Source organism: Natrix helvetica, assembly GCF_964273705.1.
Source record: "Natrix helvetica genome assembly, chromosome: 2".
Taxonomy (NCBI): Eukaryota; Metazoa; Chordata; class Lepidosauria; order Squamata; family Natricidae; genus Natrix; species Natrix helvetica.
Genome location: NC_138552.1, coordinates 263,522,748 through 263,543,291, shown reverse-complemented (window position 1 = coordinate 263,543,291; position 20,544 = coordinate 263,522,748). Strand labels below are relative to the sequence as shown.

Here is a 20,544-nt window from a genome sequence, read left to right as displayed (position 1 = left end):
TTCATTTACTGAAGTCTAACAATAGCTTCATAACCTCTCCTCTTTTAGGTATTTTACTATTAAAAAACATTGGAAATCAAGAGACTCACAGTATTTTTTTTTAAATGAACCTTTTAGATACACCACTATCTAAGATACCATGCAATCAAATGAATTATGAATTAGGGAAGCTGCTGCTCCATCCGAGTCACTTACACTAAATTGGGAGGCAGCGGAATTGTGCCATTTTTATAGCTCCCACTCACTCACCCACCCGCGCTCTCGCCCATCCACCTGCTCTCCCAGCCAGCCTCCTTAGCCCTTTGACAGTGCGCTCAGTCTCTTAATACCGCCCTTTTCTGATTAAGAGAGAGAGCGATTCGGGGAAGGGAAATATTCAGTCATTCATACCCTAAGTAGCCAATCCACGCGCCTCCCCTCGCTATACCTCGCCTTCCCGGGGTCCCAACAAGCCTATGGCAAACCAGGAGGGCTAGCGCACGCGCGCCTCCTCCTTTTCGTTTTTGTCGCAGTGCAGCGGCCTTCTCTGCTCGAGCCTCTTCTCGCACGCTTTCCTCCGCCCTGCCCTTTCGCGTCTGGTCGCCTAGCAACAAGCGACAGCGCCCTGTAATTGCAGCTCTGGTCTATTTTTTTTTCCCAATCAGGGCGCTCCCTGGTGGAATGGAAATGGAAGAGTGGAATAGGAAGGAGTGATTGGGGAGGGATTGATTGCGAAGGAGAACAGCAATTTAGAAAAGGGCGTAGAACATAGATTAGAGGTAGACTCCCATGAGCCCCTTGCCATGTTTTCTGTACGTCAGTTGCTGCGCTAATGTAACTCAGGCCAGCCTTCATTAAACATATTACTATCAAGATGCAAGATGGATGTGGCTTTGCAGCTAGAACTTAACCGATCTTACCTCGGTCTTTTTTTAATGGGTAGTTAAAATTTACCTTGCAAGTCAATGTTTATTTTCTTCAGTTAGAAATCTTATCAAGCTAGTTATGTGGCAGCTAACAGCAAACACAGGCCTGAACGCATATGATAATTAGAAAATATATTAACCCTATTTTACCTTTATATGCTACCATCATCCAGACTCTAAAATTTCTCTTGACTGAACATTTTCCACCTGACCAACCTGCTCTTATATGACAAGTTTGGGATTATGATCATTGAGACTTTAGTGGCAGATTTGCCAAAATTCACCTGAGATTAATTTGTCTTGAGTGAGGCATAGTTCTGATTATGAAATGAAATCTTGAATGAAACTCTGCATATGCTCCAAGTAACAAAATGGGATAACAAGCAGGGATGCACCAATTAAGTTCCAGTTGAGTGGATAGTACTGTCAATGAGGTAAATGATCCTCTTTCAAAAGTGGAGAGCAGATCTTCATCTCATATTAAAACTATTGTGTGTGCATGGCAATCTATTTGCAACTACCTTGTTTTATACTAACTACTGAGAAATATAAACCTTTTTCTTATCCCTATAGCTTCATGCTTGCTTCTGCTTTCTGATCATTTTACAATGTGATGAAGTAGCTGGGAATTTATCTAATTAGCTTTTCTATTGCAAACAATTCTAGTGGGCTTTTATAAAATAAATTAAAATAATTATTATAAAATAATAATACACGCAAAATTAAAAGCAGGGAGAAAATTCAAGCAGGCCATTAGTATTCCTGAACTATTTTTCAAACAGTTTCCCTGGAGCAGTTTTTGCGGGCATGGCTCTCAGGCTGTGGGATCCAGCTTACAAATCTTAGTCGAGTAATGGAAATCAGTTCCAGTCAACTGGAAACGAAATTGTGAGGAATACATACCAACCTGTCATTTTCTCAAAATGAAATTCATCTCATTTCAGCTAGAATAAAGCACAGAATAAACATTGAAATGTTCTAACTTTGGTATTGAATGGGAGATCTTACATGATAGAATTGTCGTCTGAAACGTTTTATACACACAAACCAGATTATTCAAGCAAAACTCTTTTAAGCGGTATTGGGCTGAAGGGTTTAATGACTGGTCTGGACAACAGATTTCCTGATATTTCACCAGTAACCCGGGCTGACACCTTCAGATAGCAGAACACCTTGCCTGAAGGTTGTCACTAAACCCTGAAACCAACTCTGCTCAACAGATGACTGTCAGTGAAAGTCTACACCAGTATATAGAACTGTGCTTATTTATTTACAGTGAGAGGTCCAAGAAACAAATACATGCACAAATAATGTTCTATATCAGTTCATTTTTTATGATAAGAAATCAGTTTCCAAAGTTCTCAAGCTATTTTTATTGAGAAATGTATTCACATGAATACACAAGTGTATTAGTCAATCTGCCCTGAAATAAATCATTCTGCAATGATAAATAAACAAGGGGGTGGTGGAATCTTACTTATATATGTTTGTAAGCCTTTTACAGAGTAATATCCATATGGTATACAGTACTGACCATACGTTAAATATGTAACATTTATTTCAGTTCCACATAAAGTCCTTTATCAAATGGAATATTTTGCAACTATCAGCATGAATTTAAATTCATGGTGGCTCAGTAGCTAAGAGGCTGAGCTTGTCAATCAGAAAGATCGGCAGTTCAGTGGTTCAAATCTCTGGTATGAGCTCCCGTTACTTGTCCCAGCGTCTGCCAACCTAGCAGTTTGAAAGCATGTAAAAATGCAAGTAGAAAAATAGGGACCACTTGGTGGGATTCTTTATTAATATACTGTATTTATATGTCATTCCAATTGCAAGTAACTTTGACTATCAGCCTCTGCTTTGCTGCTTGCTTTCGGCTGCTATTGAAACGGGGAGTGGGGATGACATGGTATTTGGGAGGGGAAGCTTCAGCACAGGAGTGAATGAAGAAGGGAGTGTTTTTCTCACCATCTACTGCGCATGCTGCAGATAGTGGAATTGTCACCAAGGCCAACTGTCCGGCATACCAACCTGATGATGGTTTTTGAAGATGCAACCCACATGACACCTATGAGGTGTGCGGATTGGACTGAGGGATGGGGTTACCAGGGGGAGGGAGTTGGGTCACATATTGATATCTATGATTACGCACGCTTTTGCCTCAGATCTTGCTTTGCCTAGCTGCTATCTACTCATAACCAGTAAAAGTACTCTTAATTCTGAAAAATGGAGTTGAGTGGTTTCTTTCTTGGTTACTGATGGAGGCTGCCCTGACAGCTTACCGGCCAAACCACAATAATTGGATTAAAAATGTAATTTAAAAAATTAACAATATATCCCAAAGGAAAGTCCAAACAGCAATCAATGATACCTCCAAAATAGTCCAGAGTTTACATTATTCCCCAAGCTCATCTTGTAAAGCCAGGTCTTACTGGTCTTCTAAATTCTTAGCAAATTAGAGGTACTTTAATCTCTGGGATCATGCTATTGTAAAGGAGGAAAACAACTGTGAAGGTCTGCCACTATGGACTTAATGGTGACACTCCATAAAGGTCAGGATCTTACCTTACATTTTCTATTAATATAGTAACCAGCTTTGCTCCAATGCCATACATTTAACAGTGACTGTCATTTTATTCAACATCATCATCTCAAGAATCTGTGTACATGCATACACACATTCTTCAGTGATAAATACATTGTGGGAGAATGCATTAGGATGTGTAAAATACTATCTAAGATGATTTCCTGGCCCCAATTAGCCTTATTTTACCTAAATTAGAAGTTACAAATGTATATTTATCAGAATATATTTTATGTATTACTTTTTGGGTTTCAAAAATGGTCAATTACAGCAACCAATACTGTGTAATATAAAAAGATGGGTGGAACATAATACCAATAGTAGCACACATTATAGTTGTAAGACTGCTTTTTGTTTCAAATTGATATCCTACTTTTACTCTGATACCTATTTTTACTATTCCTTAGAGAAAACAAGGCTGTACTCAAAATTCAGTGGAATTTAATAGATTTTACAGTTACTCCAAATGCATGATACAATCTTCACTAAGGGTTAAATAATTATAAACATTTGCACTCTGGTTCCACTAAAGCACATATGGTTCAGAGTTAGGATTCACACTGACATGCATATACAGTACATGCTACTTTCTTAGTTAAATAGATAGCCCTCAATTTAGAGCCATAATTGGGACTACAATTTTGGTCGTTAAGCAGGGTGGTTATAAACAAGACATCATGTGACTATATCACTTAGTGATCACAATCTCAGCCATCCTCTTGTTGTTAAGCAAATGTTACTGGTCATTAGCTGAGGACCCACCCCAATCCAAACCATTCTGGGCTTGGTCCCTCCCATCCCCAAGCCTCAATAAGATAAGGAATTGCCTCCAATTTCCCCCCATTCACCCATCTCTGCCCATTTGGCTGCCCTGCACTTTTCTTCCCTTTTTTTGTACCCTGAAGCCAGCCCCTTATAGGTCAAGGGTGTAGCAAAAAGGTGCACTCTAACTCAAGAAATGGCTGCTTTGCACTCCCTCCCCCCTTTTACCTCATGAAGCCAGGTCCATGCAGCCCAGCAGTTAAAAGCCTGATATACCTGGTCAGCAGCAGAAACAAGAAGGTGGAAAAGGTGAGCTGGGGTACAGAGTGCAAAGTGACAAGCAGCCAAAAGAGCACCCCGAGAGGGGGGGGGAGGAAATAGCTGGGTGGGAATAGTTGCAGTGCCCTTGCATTCCTAAGTGCACAGAAGTCTGATCATGTGACCATACGGGTGCTGCAACCACCAAAACTTCGAACAATAGCTAAAACAGTGCCTATCCTGAAGTAAATTCACATATGATAATGATTATTGTAAATTCAACTTCCCAAACTTCCCAAGTAGTGAAACAAATCAAATTCAAGAGTATTCAACTTTTTACTGAAAGTGGATAATCCTTTTTATTAGAATTCAACACATTTATAATAGTAAAATAACAGAAAAATCAAATATTTTAAACCTTGATTTGAAGGTCAGTTACAATCAGGAATCTACCCTTTTTATGACCAGATGATAGTTTCAGTAGGCAAGAAAAACTGATTTCAGGTACTTGATCCATGTCAATATCTTTACTTAAATTTCCTAGCATATTTTTGGAGGAAAACGGGGGTACCAATTTACATTGCAGGGTTTCATGCAAACCTATAACCATGAAAATAATGAAGAAATGTGTGCAAATGATTATTCAGGCCTGCCGCCTGATCTACCTTCATATCTAATCCTAGTTTTGCATTTTTCTGGCTTTCAGCTACTAATCATATCAAATTAGAAATTCAAGTATTTTAATTAGAAATTACTGTATTGCTTCCTCACTAAGTGAAAAGAATAAAAGAAAATACTCTTAAGGCCCTTAGCAAATTAACAAAATATAAATGCTATGGTGAAAAAAATAATTCCATGTATGGTACTCTCATTCGAGCTCTTTATTCTGTACTGTAATTTAACTGGATGCAAAAGAGTTTAGAATTCTTAAAAAAAGATTTGGAGCAAAATTGCAAATAAAGTATGTGTAGTAGAATTTTGATTTAAAATTAAGGATGTCAATTTGTATTTTTCAATTTGAAAATCCATTTATTCTGAGAGAGAGAAAAAATGAGTGTATAATTTTGTTGTAAGTTCAAAACATTTTAAGTTATCAGCACTACAGAACTCCAAAGTCTATATATTTCATCTAATACATTTCACCCAGAAGTTAGTTTATCACTTACTTTTGAAGCCTTCTTCAAAATAAACTTAGATTTTTATCCTGGCTATTGCAAATGGCATGGTCTCAGTATAGTATTTAATGTGATTTTTATGAGCATATCAATCTGACTTTGTAAACAACACCTCACACATTTTGGATACATAAGCCATGTTCAACATTCTTACTAGAGAAATTACTACAGATTTACTAAGTAGAATGTTAAGTGAAATGACATAGTTAGCATTTGCAAGTGAAGAAATGAACTACAGGAAAACATGTATATCAGTTTTAGCAATCACTAGGCTCAGACTGCATGTAACGTGACATAATTAACTTTAAAACACAGAAATATTGTCAATTTATGCTGAGGTTGAGTCTCTGAAGTATTCTTGACAGAACATGTTTCAGTAAAAAGATAGAGGGAGGTTGTTACATAATTTATCCGGAAGAACAAGTGGCAGCGTAGCTTTTAACACATAACAAGTAACTTCCAATCCAAATTAAGAGGATTATATCAGGCTTCAAATGCAATGCTATAGAGCAATTTAAAAAAAACCAGCTTTCATAATGAAGCATATAAGAGATCTATCAGTATATATCCTAGAACTACAATTAGATGGCCTTTTTGCTTGTTTTTTAAAAAGCATATTACATATATTTGTTTCTATTTAGTGGAGACATTAGTTTCAACTCTGTAAGTTTTCCTATTGCTAGCTATCTCCCTGAATCAGGGATTTTCCTTATCTCACAAGATGTACAAAATGACAGGCAGAAGGTATAGTCAAAACCTCTGAAAACAGTTTTTCTCAATAGACCACAATGCTACTATATGAAGCAGATTCTTTAGACTTTAAAAACGGCTTCAGGATAGAAGGCTATCTGAAGCCTTAGTGTCAACTTCTTCAGATCAGAAGTTGGTATTTTACTCTATAGTCAGCAATGTTTGCCATCATACAATGGACCTTAGCATACTTTACCCAACTGCCTAATGTTCAATGAACCTAATAGGGTCTACAGTCAACGACAAAGTTTTTTATGACTGATGTTACCAGGTATGAATAGCACATTACCTGGATATTGTCAATAACTGTGTTTTGCTGCTTACTACTGAATGGCTACCCTAAAGTATTATTGGTGAATACAGTCCAATGCAGTCCAATCGTTCTGATAAGTCTTCAAGCGTCAAAAATCTTCTTTATTTTCACTAAGCGGAGGAGAGTTTGATCTGACAGGGGTTTTGTTTGTTTCCACAAAAGCAGACTCAAAAGCAGCCTCTTGCTCTTCCAAAACACCAACAGTTGTGCTTTCTTGACCCAGAGAGGTATTGCTGACTGAGGATTGATGCTCTGCAATCTTCTCTATCTCTAAGGTTTTTTTCCCTTTTCTTTTACCAAGTATTCGGACATAATTAGCTGGTATGAGTCCTGTTGTTTGACCATCACGGCTGGCCAAAAGCCAGCCACGTATCTTGGGTTGTCGTTCTGGTAAGAAAAACAAAACACATGCAATTACCAGAAAATTCTTATGTAATGACAGTGACCTAATAAAAGTGTATTAGAGAATTTAAGATAGTCAAATTAGATTTATATAATTCTCCTAAGCTTTTCAAATTGCAATGAAAACCTATTTGACGAAAGATTTAGAATGCTTATGGTTAGCAATAGTTAAATTAGCCAAAATTAATGTTTAGACTAAATTATAGGACAGTGAAGGACTTACATATCTCTACAACCAAATTTCTATTACGAGTAGAGGTCTTTTAGATAGTCAAACCCTAACCCATTTTAAAGGTTAGCATAGAAATTGGCAATCTGTGCAGAACTGTGCACTGCAACTTACAAGAATCCCTGTAATTTATACCAGTTGTTGTATTTAACACAGATTGACACTTTTGAACAAATTTCAAGGGTAGTACAGGTAGTCCTCAATTTCCAACAATTCATTGAGTGACCGTTCAAAATTACAATAAGATTGAAAAAAGTGAGTTGTGACCATCTTTCACATTTATGACATTGTAGCATCCCAATGGTCACATAATCAAAATTCAGAAGCTTGGGAACTGATTCATACTTATGACCGTTGCTGTGTCCCAAGGTCATGTGATCCTCTTCTGTGACCTTCTGACAAGCAAAGTCAATGGGAACCCAGATTCACTTACTAACCATGCTCCTAACTTAACAACTTCAGTGATTCACTTAACAACTGTAGCAAGAAAGGTCATAAAATGGGGCAAAATAGTAAATGTTTCACTAAAACCAGAAATGTTGGGGTCAATTGTGGTCATATGTTGAGGATTTCCTGTATATTGCCAAAGTCAAAACAGGATATAATCAAGGTGTGAATAACAGTCAACTGAACTATAGAGATTATAGATGGTATATCATGTGTATCAGGCACAACTGCATGGCACTTGCCACTTTGGCCATCTACAAAGCCAGCAGCAGCAGAAGATCAAAGTATACTCCCATACTATAAACTTGCTCTTTGGGGGGCAGTGCAAAGCTGAACTTAATCCCAGTATCTTGTCCTGTTCATCCATAATACCTCTATCTTGCAGGTTTCTCTCTCTTGGTGAGTAGTTATGATTGAATTGACACAATACTGAATAGCTATTTCATAGAGTTTAATGTTAAAGAACAATGTGGCTCCTGGGTTAGTGATTGTATAGTATCATTAACCCCACTGTAAACCTATAGATTTCAGAACTTGAGAAGAGCAGCATTACTCTTGAACTCATGAACAGAAAGTAAGGAAAAGGTACCAAACCAGTAGGGAATAGCAATAAAACCATGATCCTTAAGAAAAAATATAGCCAGATTCAAAATCGATATATTGTCATTGGCGAACTTAGCTAGGCATTGCCAATTTGCAAGCCATTTCCCAATTGTGTGTGTGATGCGTGTGTGATACCCTTTACAGTCTGACCTTAAAGCAGAGGTTGTCTTGTTTTTTAAACATAATCTAGAGAATATTTTTAAATGCAAGCACTGCAAAATGGTTGCATTTAAAAATATTAATGCTCGATTGTTGCCTAAATGCAATCTTGTTTCTGCTTACTTGATCCCTTCTGGATAAGGGAGGCTTGAGGGATCTATTACAGAGCTGTTGTGAGGGTTAGATAACTTAAATCAATAAAATTACACTATGTATCTGATGGTTAAAGTTGTTTTTATTTACTTAGAGTTGGAGTACAGTCATGCTGGTCCTGTAGAGATGACTGGGGTTTAATCTTGTCAAGTTATCTGGGCAGAGTTTGGTTACTTCTGAGCAGGTCAATAGAGTCCTTGGTCCTGCCAAGGTTAGGTTCTGCCACCCGTGGGTAAGGCCCATGCCTTTCCTGTTACAACCTGACCTAGGAGGTAGCATTAACTGGGTACAAAGCCTCTTTGTAAGAGGAAGCTGGACCTAGCTGTACTCAATATTTCCCCCACCCACCCACCAAATCTTCAGCCTTTCCCTTTTGTCTGAAGATTTATTAAATTTCTATGCCATCCATTTCACTTGATACAGTGATCGAGCAACTTACAATACAATAAAAGGTAAACAAATGCTAAAAAAATAATTAAAATCAGAAAAATTGAGTAGACAATTGAATAGAAAAGTTAAAAACCAAAATGATGGGTGGCCTGGTGGAGATTCCCAGCACAGCATCCAATCCTGGACCGTAGCTGAAATTATGTTAAGATTCTATTTTTCCTAACAATAGCTTCACATATCAGCTAAGAATTGCTCTGGTCTCAGGATGGAAAAAATTGGGAACAATTAGCAGTCCAGCAAATACACTGGTGGCTAAGACACTGGCCTGTGATAAAGATGACTGCTGGCAGCAGTTTGGGATATCATCTAGGTTACATGCTATGGCTAGCTTCACACAACATGCTCAACCCTACTGCCGGATTAAAAAAAAACAGAACTTCTGTATTCAGGTAATAAGCTACATGCATGGCTAAGTTCATAGAAACATTAAATCTTTAATTACCCAACATCATTTTAACCTAATCTGATTTATTACACAAACCAAGACTCTTACACAAGAGTAAGCCTCTTTGCCTAGTCATAGGTAATGGTTACTGCCTAGAAAATCTTCCAGGGCATGGGCTCTGGTTATATGCAGAACCACATTTTTCCAACTACTGTTGGAAAATAGTAGGGGGGGAACACATTGGGGCCCACCCATTAGGCAGTACTATCTGGCAGGGACCAGGATGTGGGTCTTCTGTATTGTAGCTTGTTCTCTGGAACATCAAACTCCTTACAAATCATTTGGCTCTGACCTTGCTGACATTTCATAAATTGGTGATGATATGGATGTTCCTCTAGATGTAGGTTTAACTGTAGATAGATGAACCCTCATTGTGGTGTCACTGACTTTTCTGTGCTTACACAATATCTCATTGCTCTCAGGTGTCACTTGTTTTGTTATTTATTCTTTCATTCTATTGGTTTTTAATCTTGTGTTGGTTGCCCAGAGTTGCAATTGCAAAATGGGCCACTATATATGCACGCAGTAATAAATAAACTGATATTAAACTATGTTTAGAGTGAACATTGTAAACCACCCAGAATCACCTCATGGTGAGATAAGTGCCAAACAAATTTAATAAATAAAAATAAATAAATGTGAGTGCATCCTTAGATATTCTTTTAGACAAGTTTATCTGGGAATATTCCACTGAAACTATGGGATTTATTTCCAAATAAATCTGAATGGAAATGAACTATTTCTATCAGAAAAAACTGATATAAACTTGTAGATATGTGAGATGTAGTTGAAGGAGCACAGAATGAATGAGCTGGAAGAGATTTTAGGAAATTAATGAAAGACACCCAAATATGTACAGGTAATCCTCAATTTATGAGCATTATTATTATTAATTAATTATAATTAAGGCTGGAATTACAGTCCTAAATTGTGCCAATCATTGTGGGTTACCATGTGAGTGCACTCAATTTTACTTTTATGCCAACATGGTAATTGTTAAGTAAACCCACTGTACCTGATGGGTGTTTTTGCTAAAAATCCTAATGCCGAAAATGCAACCGTGTGACCACTTCCCCCCACCCCCGTTGTCATAATTTTGAAACTGGGTCATAAATAGCTCTCTGAGGAGGTCCACTGCACCTTTGAATGGTTGCTAAGCGACTGGTTGTAAGTCAAGGACTACCTGTATAACTTCAAGCCTCCAATTAATATACTGGTTAAGACAGTCAACTAATCTCAATAGTGCAAATCCAGAGATTTCTATGAAAATATGTAAACAAGGACCTTCTTTATTGATAAATATTTGCAAGCAGATGCCTCTGCCTGTATGAGATCAAAAAAAGTTTTCTCCTAATTTCTCATTAATCGTTCAATAGACACACAAAATAAGTATCTTTTCTGTTTTGATTTCTACACACTGCTCAGAAATTTGAGAATGCTGGACTATTTTAAAACAAATTTATCTCACCTTTGGGTGCCAATTTTAACATTTCACCTGCACGGAAAGAAATTTCTTCTTCTGAAATAGCATTGAAATCATATTCTGCTCTCCCAACAACATGATCATCCTCTCCACTGGCCCAGTCACTGGAAACTGTTTCACAGAACAAAGATTAAGTAGTTCAATAACCTTGGTGGTGAGTATGCAACCCTGAACTTATGAGAGGCATGATGTAAGAACAGTCTTTAGAACCAAATACAGGAAATCCATTTCAAACTTTTGCAAGCCACTCTGTAAATAGTTAAAAGTTAGAACTGTAAAGTTTGCACAATGGTAATATTATGGTATATATATTAAAAGGAAACAAAACTCCAGTGTTTATTTTTTCCAAAGTTATCCAAACAAGTAATATAGAAATTTGGGTTCAAATTCCTCTGTAAAAGACTGGATGTAGATGAAAGAAATAAATTAACAGATTAAAGTTTAATATGCATGGAGTTATGTCTGTTAAACTTGGTCTGTTTTTAATTTCTTCCAAATTACATACAAATCCATTAAAATAGTTAGATCTCCAGTATTCCTCATCGTGATCACTTATTTTAAATCTTGGAAGCAACTACATTTACAGCAATCAATTTGACTTTTGAAAAGCTTTGCAGAAGGAAAGAAAACCACCTGAGATCCAGGTTATTCATAGTTATACACTATAGTATGCCAGGTCCTAATAATAAGCTTTTAAAATTAATTGATGTTGGTCTTTCCTTGACTTACAATTATAACAGAGTGCAAAATTTATGTTGCTAAGTGAAATATTTGTTAAGTGAGTTTTGCCCATTTTACAACTTCTCTTGCCATAGTTAAGTGAATCATTGCAGTTGTTAAGCTAATAACTGGGTCGTTAAGTGAATCTTGCTTTCCCATTGACTTTATTTGTCAGGTCATAAAAGGGGATCACATGATCCTGGGACATTGCAACCGTCATAAATATGAGTCAGTTGCCAAGCATTTAAATTTTGATCACATGACCATGGGAATGCTACAATAATCATAAGTGTGAAAATGGCCATAAGTCACTTTTTTTAGTGCCACAGTAATATTGAAGTCACTAAATGAACTGTTGTAAGTCAAGGACTACATGTGTATGTATATGTATCTATGTGTATATGTGTATATATATGTGTGTGTGTGTGTGTGTGCAAGAATAAACATTAAAAATTCTCTGTATGTATATGCATGCGTATACGTGTGCGTGTGTGTGTATACACACATACATACACAGAGAGTATTTTTAACTGTTTAATTATTGTTGCATCCTATAACTTTTAAAACTTTTAATTCTAAAATTTTAGGTAACATTTAAATTTTTAAAATTGTAAATGTTAAATTAAAATGAGTACCATGTTTTCCCGAAATTACGACATGTCCTGATAATAAGGCCATGCCTCATTTTTCTGGTGGGCAAAAATATAAGCCCTCCCCCACAAATAAGCCCCCTGGACAACCCCCCACCTCAGGCCAGGCAGAGCGCCACTCACCAACCTAGCGGTATCCCGAAGGTGCCAAGCTGCGGGAACCGGGGAGGGGAGGCAAAGGTGATCGCGTTGCTTAACGCCATTGCTTAACGCCATTTCTGCGGCTTCCAAACCGAGTCTTCCGGCAGTGGCCGCTCTGGGCGTACGCTCTATGGTTGTGGGCCAGCTGCTGGCACAGCGTCAACCGTAGAGCGCACGCCCAGAGCGGCCACTGCAGGAAGACTCGGTTTGGAAGCCGCAGAAAAAGCTATACAGCAGTGGCAGCAGAGGTGCCCTGGCTCTGCGGGGAAAGCTGGGCCAGGGCATCATGAGGCTGGGAGGCGCACGAGTGAGAGCAAAACAGCCGCTCGCACAACCCCGCTCTCCAGCCATGCAGAGCACCATTCACTGCCATTTCGAAGGTGCCAAGCCGCGGGAGCCGGGCAGCGGCGAACAGGCGCTCCCGCGGCTTGGCGATACCCCTAGATCAGTGAATGGCGCTGTCCCCGGCTGGAAAGGGGGTTTGTCGGGTGGCTGCTCATGAGCATGGTCGCTTCATGGCTGCTGTGTGCCAGTCGCTCATGAGGCTGTGCCTGGCTCTTTGGGAGCCCGCTCGGAAGAGAACAGCCGCCCGGCAACCCCAAAACAATAAACCCTCCCCTCATAATAAAGCCCAAGGCATATTTTGTGTGTAAAAAGAAAACAAGACCCTGTCTTATTTTCGGGGAAACACGGTATATGAGGGAAATGAGTGGTTAAGGTTGATATATAATTTTTATATACACTCTTTGAGAGAGATGGGTGATTTAGAAATGTAAATGTGAATAAATAAAATTGAAATAAAACAAACATACTTGTCATTAAAGACTGTCTGATTCAGTTTTCTAATTTAAACAAGATTTGAAGCAGTTTGCAAAGCTTACTCATTCTTAATACCCCACAGCTGAAATATCAGAGGGTAGAAGATAACGCTTCTATTTCCAATCAAACAAATATCTTCTTTACCTGTTTCATCATCACTGTAGGTGGATAGCAGCTTCCATATAAGGTACGGACCGCCTAAAACCACAGCAAAGAATAGGAAAATGGGCCAGGATTTTGCAGAGTTAGCTGCCTTATCTTCCGGACCAATGCAGGCCACAGTTCCTTTGCTTTCTGCCCACAAATCATCATTCTCTGAGCATCTTCTCATACCCAGTAACCTCTGCAGCCATCTGTAGAAATACCTTATAGTTCTGACTAATGCAAAGGCTGAAAACACCTTGGTAAAATGTATTTTGAGCCTGGAAAAGTGATTGGCCACATCCAATACAGCTCGGAAACTGTTGTAGACAGCTGAAAAAGTAGCATCCATCATCATGCTGACCGAGGTAAAGGCATGGACTATGCTTTCAATGGACTGAAATGCACCCCGGCTGTTTTCCTCAGCTTGCTGAACAAATCGACTGGTAGGAATATCATCCATTCGAAAACGGCTGTAGCCCAAGCCACCATATCCACAATTATATGGGTTATAATTTCCATAAAAAGAATTCCCATATGTGCCATAGCCTGCAGAAAAAGAGCTGCCATATGCAGGTCTGAAGGTGTTCAGAGCAGTGCTCCCAGTCTGTTGTGAAGGCCTTGGCAGAATAGGAGGCGGAATACGAGTGAGTGTGGGCTGTCCAGGTCTAGTCACTTGACTGATTCCTACATCAGCAGATCTAAAATTCAGAAGTCTTCTGTTAATATATAGGATAATTCTTAAAAGTAAACGTAATTCATATGCACTCTGGGTATGTTTATAAATTCATGCTAACTATGCCTTATACCATTTTTAAAATTGCTCTTGCTCACTCAGAGGATTTAAAATTCTTTTTAACATAAATGTTTGATAAGCATATTGACTCAGACTTTTTCAATATAAATTATGTCTTCTAGCAGGAAATTGTGAAAGAGTAAGACTGAAACTTGACACTGACATAAACATGGTCAGGAATGAGTATAAAAGTCCAGGACAAGATTAAATCCATCCTAGAATACTGAAAAAAACTAGCAAAAGCTCTGACAGAATACGTATGTTTTAGCTTTGCAAAAACCGGGAGAACTAGTGCATCACTAGATGACTGGAGAGCAAACATTCCTATATTTGTAAAGGAGAAAAAGGAAGATTCAGCTAATTACAAATCAGTCCATCTGATATTTGGTAAGATTCTAAAGCAAACCATAGAGAGATAAATTTTGAAAACAATGCAGCAACAAGTTAGCACTGATTTGTTAAGAACAAATTTCACCTCATTCTTTTGATCAGGTAACAGATTGTGGAAATGCCATATGAATAATATACCTTTACTTTGAAAAAACATACTAAGTAACATAGGTCATGTTAATTTGCAAGCTAGTTAAGTGTGGGCTGAATGGCATTATAGTAGATACATTTTGACTCAGAAATTATACTCAGAGAATGACTCATCTGAGAATAGTTTGGCATCAAGTTGGGAGGGAGATGTCAAATTAGGTACTCTAAATGCTCAGCCCTAGATTTTCTAATTTTCAAATTTTCCATTCATAATTTGCAGAAGTTTTGTTTATTTATTAAATTTATACTGAACATTATGTTATATATCCTTAAGTTGAAAATCTTAAAATTGTGTTGGAAGACCAATACCTTAAAAGATAGAAATACAAATCTAAAAGATTGTTAGGTTGGAGAAATAGGCTAAAATTAACAGAACGACAAGTAAGTGTGCTGCCTGCTATTGAATATTCTTGCAAGTCCTGGATTTTGGGCATAGCAGGCCTGGCTGTGTTGTCTCACCTTGGATATAATGGGCACTGCCTGGCTGACTCTCTTTAAGAAGCTTCTGTTGTTCTCTCTCTCATACTTTAGTCTTTCCTGATATTTGCAAAGAAACTCTTATGATCAATTAAGGATATTATCACTAGTCATTAATCAATGGTTGTCCCTTTTCTATTTCTTTTTGCAGAGAAAAGATGTAAGGCAATCTTTAGGTGCAGAGTTAATCAAGCACAGTTGCTGCTAGGAGGCAATGTGGGATAAACTATGTCTGTTTCTCCCTCATGTACTCTCTCCACTAGGAAATAGAGCGAAAAAAGAATGCATGGGTTGTATTTTTGTTCCATTAAGATTAATTCACTGAAAGTGACGCTTGCAGGAATTTGTTTTCTTTAAGTTCACTTTAAGGAGAACTTTCCTTCCTGCCACTGGTATACAGAATAGGAGAAGAGAAGAATACCCTTTAGTCACAAGTGCTTCTTTCTGCTACTCCTGTCTGGCTTTTACTCTCACATGAGGCATAAGAAATAAAAACAAACAAATTAAAGCTAAGGAAGAATGAACATGAATTTACTTTAAAAGTAAAAAGTGGATTAAATATTAAGAAATCATAATGTTTTATGTTTTGTTCTGGTTTCATTTACTTTTTGAAATATACCAACAGAGAACTGAAATGCCAATGTGATCTTTGGCCCAAGACATTTTTGCACTGCTGCTTTAAAGTATCACAAATAGATTGTTCATTTTATTTCAGAATTAGTTCCGCTGATACTTAAGTCCCAGTAATACTTTCAAGTAAATAAGAACTGGCTTTTAAAATGATTTTACATAACAAGGGAATTTCAAGTGAGTAGAGTTGCAGGTTGAGATCAAAGGTTAATTGCACAACTGACTGTTTTCATTTCTACCCACATATATTACAATATGTATGTGAAACAAAAAAGAAAACTAGGCTGGCACTTCTAAATTGTTCCAAAAACCAGAGTTATTTTTTAAAAAGAGAAAACAGCAGAAGGGAACATCTGATTGTAGCTGGACTCAAATACAGTATATGTTTAAGACTGAGGACATCCAAGGAGTGACTGGGTTTCTTTTGGGCAAAACACTGTATGCAAATTTCAGCTCCTTAACTAAATGAGAACACGTTTATGGGTGAACCAATTTAAATAGTTTCTATTCACATATGTGTGTGTGTGTGTGTGTGTGCGTGCGCACACACACACATTAAGTCCTCTCCCGAAAATAAGCCCTCCCTGAAAATATTGCAACAGAGCAGCAGCCATGAGGTGACCACACTTGCTGCCTCCTGCATTTCAAAAATAGTAAGACCTCCCCAAAAGTAATGCCAAGTGCTTATTTTGGGGGTCAAAAGAAAATAAGACCCTTTAGTTTGGGGGAACCATGGTGTGTGTGTATGTGTATACATAGATTATACACACACACACACACATATAAAACATAAAATCAAAAATTGTGCATTTATATGATTTTGAGATTGCCACAATCATGTGATTCTCACTGGTTTACAGCAAATAAAACATCCACTGTATAACAAACATTTTCATAATTGTCTTAAAATTGGAGCACAGTAAAGCATAACAAGCTATTTAAATCTGATATCCAAGTGCAACCTCTGCACAGTATCTTTACAACAAATTCTACACGCTGACATAAATGTCAAGACTGACAAAACTTAGTTGTCTCTCAAGTTAAAGTCTGGAAAGAAATGCAGCTTATGCGGGTATATGATGCAATCTTAATTATGTAGCTAGGAAGCAATAAGAACTGCTCTACCACACCTGTTTAATGGAAAAGAAGGGAGAAGTGGGAGGAAAGCAAGTATGTCCTAATAGGTGTAAACTAGCACAGTATGCAATCAACAAGCTGCTGCACTTTTAAGTAGAGACAGCCCCACTAGAAAAAACTTAAATTAAAATCAGATCAATTTTCAGAGCAAAATTTAAAACAGCCAGAAGTGAGAAAACCTAACTGCACAAAACATAACCCACCAATCGTTCAGGTATACAGTCACACATTCCAGACAAACATACAAAGCTGACAAGTTCCAAGGTGGAAACACAAAAAGAAAACAAAATATTTACAATGAGGTCATGTTTTAACTTCCCCGCCCCCAGAGTAAAAAAAAAATCCTTAGAAGTAAACCTGATTGAGGGAGAAGAAAAAAAGAGGAACGTCTGAATTCAGGGGTGGGTGGGAATATCTTTGCCTTGAGTTGGAAGACAATTAGTGTGAAATACAAGTACCGTATTTTTCGGAGTATAAGATGCACCTTTTTTCCTCTAAAAGGGGGCTGAAAATCTGGGTGCGTCTTGTACACCGAAAACAGCATTTTTTGCCTCCTGAAGCCCCACCCCTTCACCAAAATGGCCGTGCATAGCCTTATGGAGGCTTTCAGACAGCTCCTGGGGGCTGGGGTGGGCAGAAATGAGCAAAAAATGGTCTGTTTTTTGCCCTCCCAGCCCCCAGCAGCAATCTATAAGTCTCCATAAGGCTATGCATGCAATTTTTGGAGAAAAAAAAGCCCGTTTTCACAAAAAAATGGTCCATTTTTTGCTTATTTTTGCCCCTCCCCCCCCAAAAAAACCGGGCCCGTTTTAGGGAGGTTTGCAGAGTGCAAAACCTTTTTTTCCCTTTTGGAAAGCTGTTTAGTTACAGTAGTTGATGAGAATTACATTGATCAAGTGCTGTCCCAGCAGAAACAAAGTTTTAGGTGCTATAGGTTGTCAGCTATTTCCTTCTCCAGCACATGGATAAATACACCTGGAAACATCTACCCATCTACCTACCTACCTACTCTCTCTCTCTCTCCCTACCTATCTACTGCATTTCTCTCTCTATTTTTCTCTCTATCCTTCTACCTACCAACCTACCTACTCTCTCTCTCCCCCCTACCTATCTACTGTATTTCTCTCTCTCTATCCCTTATTCTACCTACCTACCTACACACACTCTCCCTACCTATCTACTGTATTTCTCTCTCCCTCTACTAACCTACCTATCTACACTCTCTCTCTCTCTCCCTACCTACCTACTGTATTTCTCTCTCCCTCTCCCTCTATCTACCTACCTACTTTTTTAAAAAAAAATTGCCTCTTCAAAATCTGGGTGCATCTTATACTCTGAAAAATACTGTAATGAAATTTGAGGGGAGAGGAGAGAAATCCTTCTTACAGTAGTGGCCAAACCTTTTGGGAAAAGTGTATTTTCTAAAACTAGCTAATAACACCACTTTTTTTGGAGTAGTACCATAAAATTATATATCAATGGAAAGATAATTTAATCAAGAAAGTAATGCAATAACTTTTATGAAGAATTTACTATTAGAATAGTAGTTATAAAGAAAAAAAATGGAACAAATAGAAAAAACTAGATATATAAAAATTATCACCATGTCAGTTAATACTTAGTTGGGTAATTCATGAGGCATGAATTGAGGTCTTACAATGTCTTCCCAAGGAATGAACCAAGTCTTTTAGTCTGCAGCTGTTAATAATGTGAAACCAAGATCGAATGATTGCTTCTATTAACTGGGTTTTATTGCTGGGTCGCTTCTGACTGACAAATTTGTTTAGTCTTTAGATTTTTAATTGGGTTAAGATTTGGGCTATTCCCAGGCCATTCCAACAGTGGAATAGGATTGTCTTGAAACTCCAAAAAAAGTGATGTTATTAGCCATCAAACCTCAAAAATACACTTTTCCCAAAAGGTTTCCACAATTTTGGCCACTATGGTATGTCTACTAGGCTTCCACTTATCCTAGAAGACGGAGTAAGACGATTGTACCTCTTTTGCACCCTCATCTAACTCAATAACCGAGTGAATCCGGGGCGGAGGTTTAGAGATCAAGGTGGATTTCCGAAAATTATTTTTACAACGACCACCACGAAACGCTTAAGCATGCGCAGAGTACCTTCCTTTCCCCACTAAATCCCCCCCTTCCGTTTAAATAGTAACAATTAAGCTCCGAGGTGGGTCTTTCTTCTTCTAGGGTTCTTCCTCGCCCGCCTTGCACCCGCAGCCACCGCCAAACTTACAGGCGCCGGTTCTCCCACGGCTTGGGAGGAGGCGGTTGATTGGCCGCCATCACCGCTCAGGAGACCCTCGGGCGAGCGCTCCTGCTCCTGCTCCTGCTCCAGAGAGAGCCGAGCTATCGAACTTACGCCAGAAACCGCGCCGGCTTCCTCAGCTCGCGCGACGAAAGCGTCGATCCGATCGACTGTTTCTGGCTGCGATGCGTGCTTCCTATTCAAGTCAAAGAGAAGTGTGAAAAGGAAATAGAGCAGCACTTCCGCAAATATGCCTCTATGTCAGAGGTCTTCAAACTTCAAGCTATGGTGGCTGGAGAATTCTTGGAGTTGAAGTCCACAAGACTTGAAATTGCCAAGTTTGGGGACCCCTGCTCTATGTTTTCATTGCCTCGGTGCCTTAAGTTTTCTAATTTATTTGAAAACAACATTAAGGCAACGTTTGACAACCAGTGGAACAGCTTGCCTTCAGAAATCGTGAGCGCTTCATCAACTGGAGGTTTTTAAAGAAGAGACTGGACAGCCACTTGTTTGAAATCGTATAGGGCATGGGTGTCTAAACTTGGGAACTTTAAGAGTTGTGGACTTCAACTCCCAGAATTCCCCAGCCAGCCATGCTGGCTGGGGAATTCTGGGAGTTGAAGTCCACAAGTCTTAAAGTTCCCAAGTTTGGACACCCCTGGTATAGGGTCTCCTGCCAGAGCAAGGGGCTGGACTAGACCCCCAAGGTCTCTTCCAGCTCTATTCTATTACGTTGGTTCACGAAATTGTCTTTAAATTATGTTTACATGGCCGTCCGATATACGTCTTTCTTAGGGCTAATAAAGTCAGGTTTAATTTTACTTTTTATTTAACCCTCCACTCGGTATCTTTAGATAGTTTAGTTCTGAAACAGCATTGGGGATATTTTTGCAACATTCAAATAAAGCGGTTAGCATTTGTTATTCCATTTTATAGGTTATAATATAGGTATAGAGTTTGGGTTGCTTTGTTTACCATCCCTTCCTCCTGTTGTAACGCCACCTTATTTTCCCTTTCTTTTCTCCCTCCCTCCCTCCTCTACTTTCCTCCTTCCCCCTCTCCTTTCCCTTCCTTCTATGAACGATAAATGTAAAGAAGAAAAATAATTATGTGA

General features: G+C 38.4%; 2 protein-coding genes across 2 annotated transcripts in view; both read right to left on the bottom strand.

Annotated features, from left to right (window-relative positions):
* The window catches only part of SANBR (SANT and BTB domain regulator of CSR), a 39,626-nt gene extending 39,048 nt beyond the window's left edge, over positions 1-578 (bottom strand). Inside the window, exon 1 of the mRNA XM_081940350.1 lies at positions 428-578. The gene's annotated coding sequence lies outside the window, so the exon portion shown is untranslated. The remainder of the gene's footprint in view (positions 1-427) is intronic.
* Positions 579-4,836: 4,258 nt separating this feature from the next.
* On the bottom strand, positions 4,837-19,625 carry PEX13 (peroxisomal biogenesis factor 13). Its single transcript, XM_081943143.1, has 4 exons — positions 19,419-19,625; positions 13,593-14,290; positions 11,104-11,229; positions 4,837-7,134 (listed from the first exon to the last, which is right to left on the bottom strand). Exons 1-4 carry the CDS (start codon positions 19,466-19,468, stop codon positions 6,836-6,838), a joined length of 1,173 nt encoding a protein of 390 aa, XP_081799269.1. The 5' UTR covers positions 19,469-19,625; the 3' UTR covers positions 4,837-6,835.
* Positions 19,626-20,544: the final 919 nt, after the last annotated feature.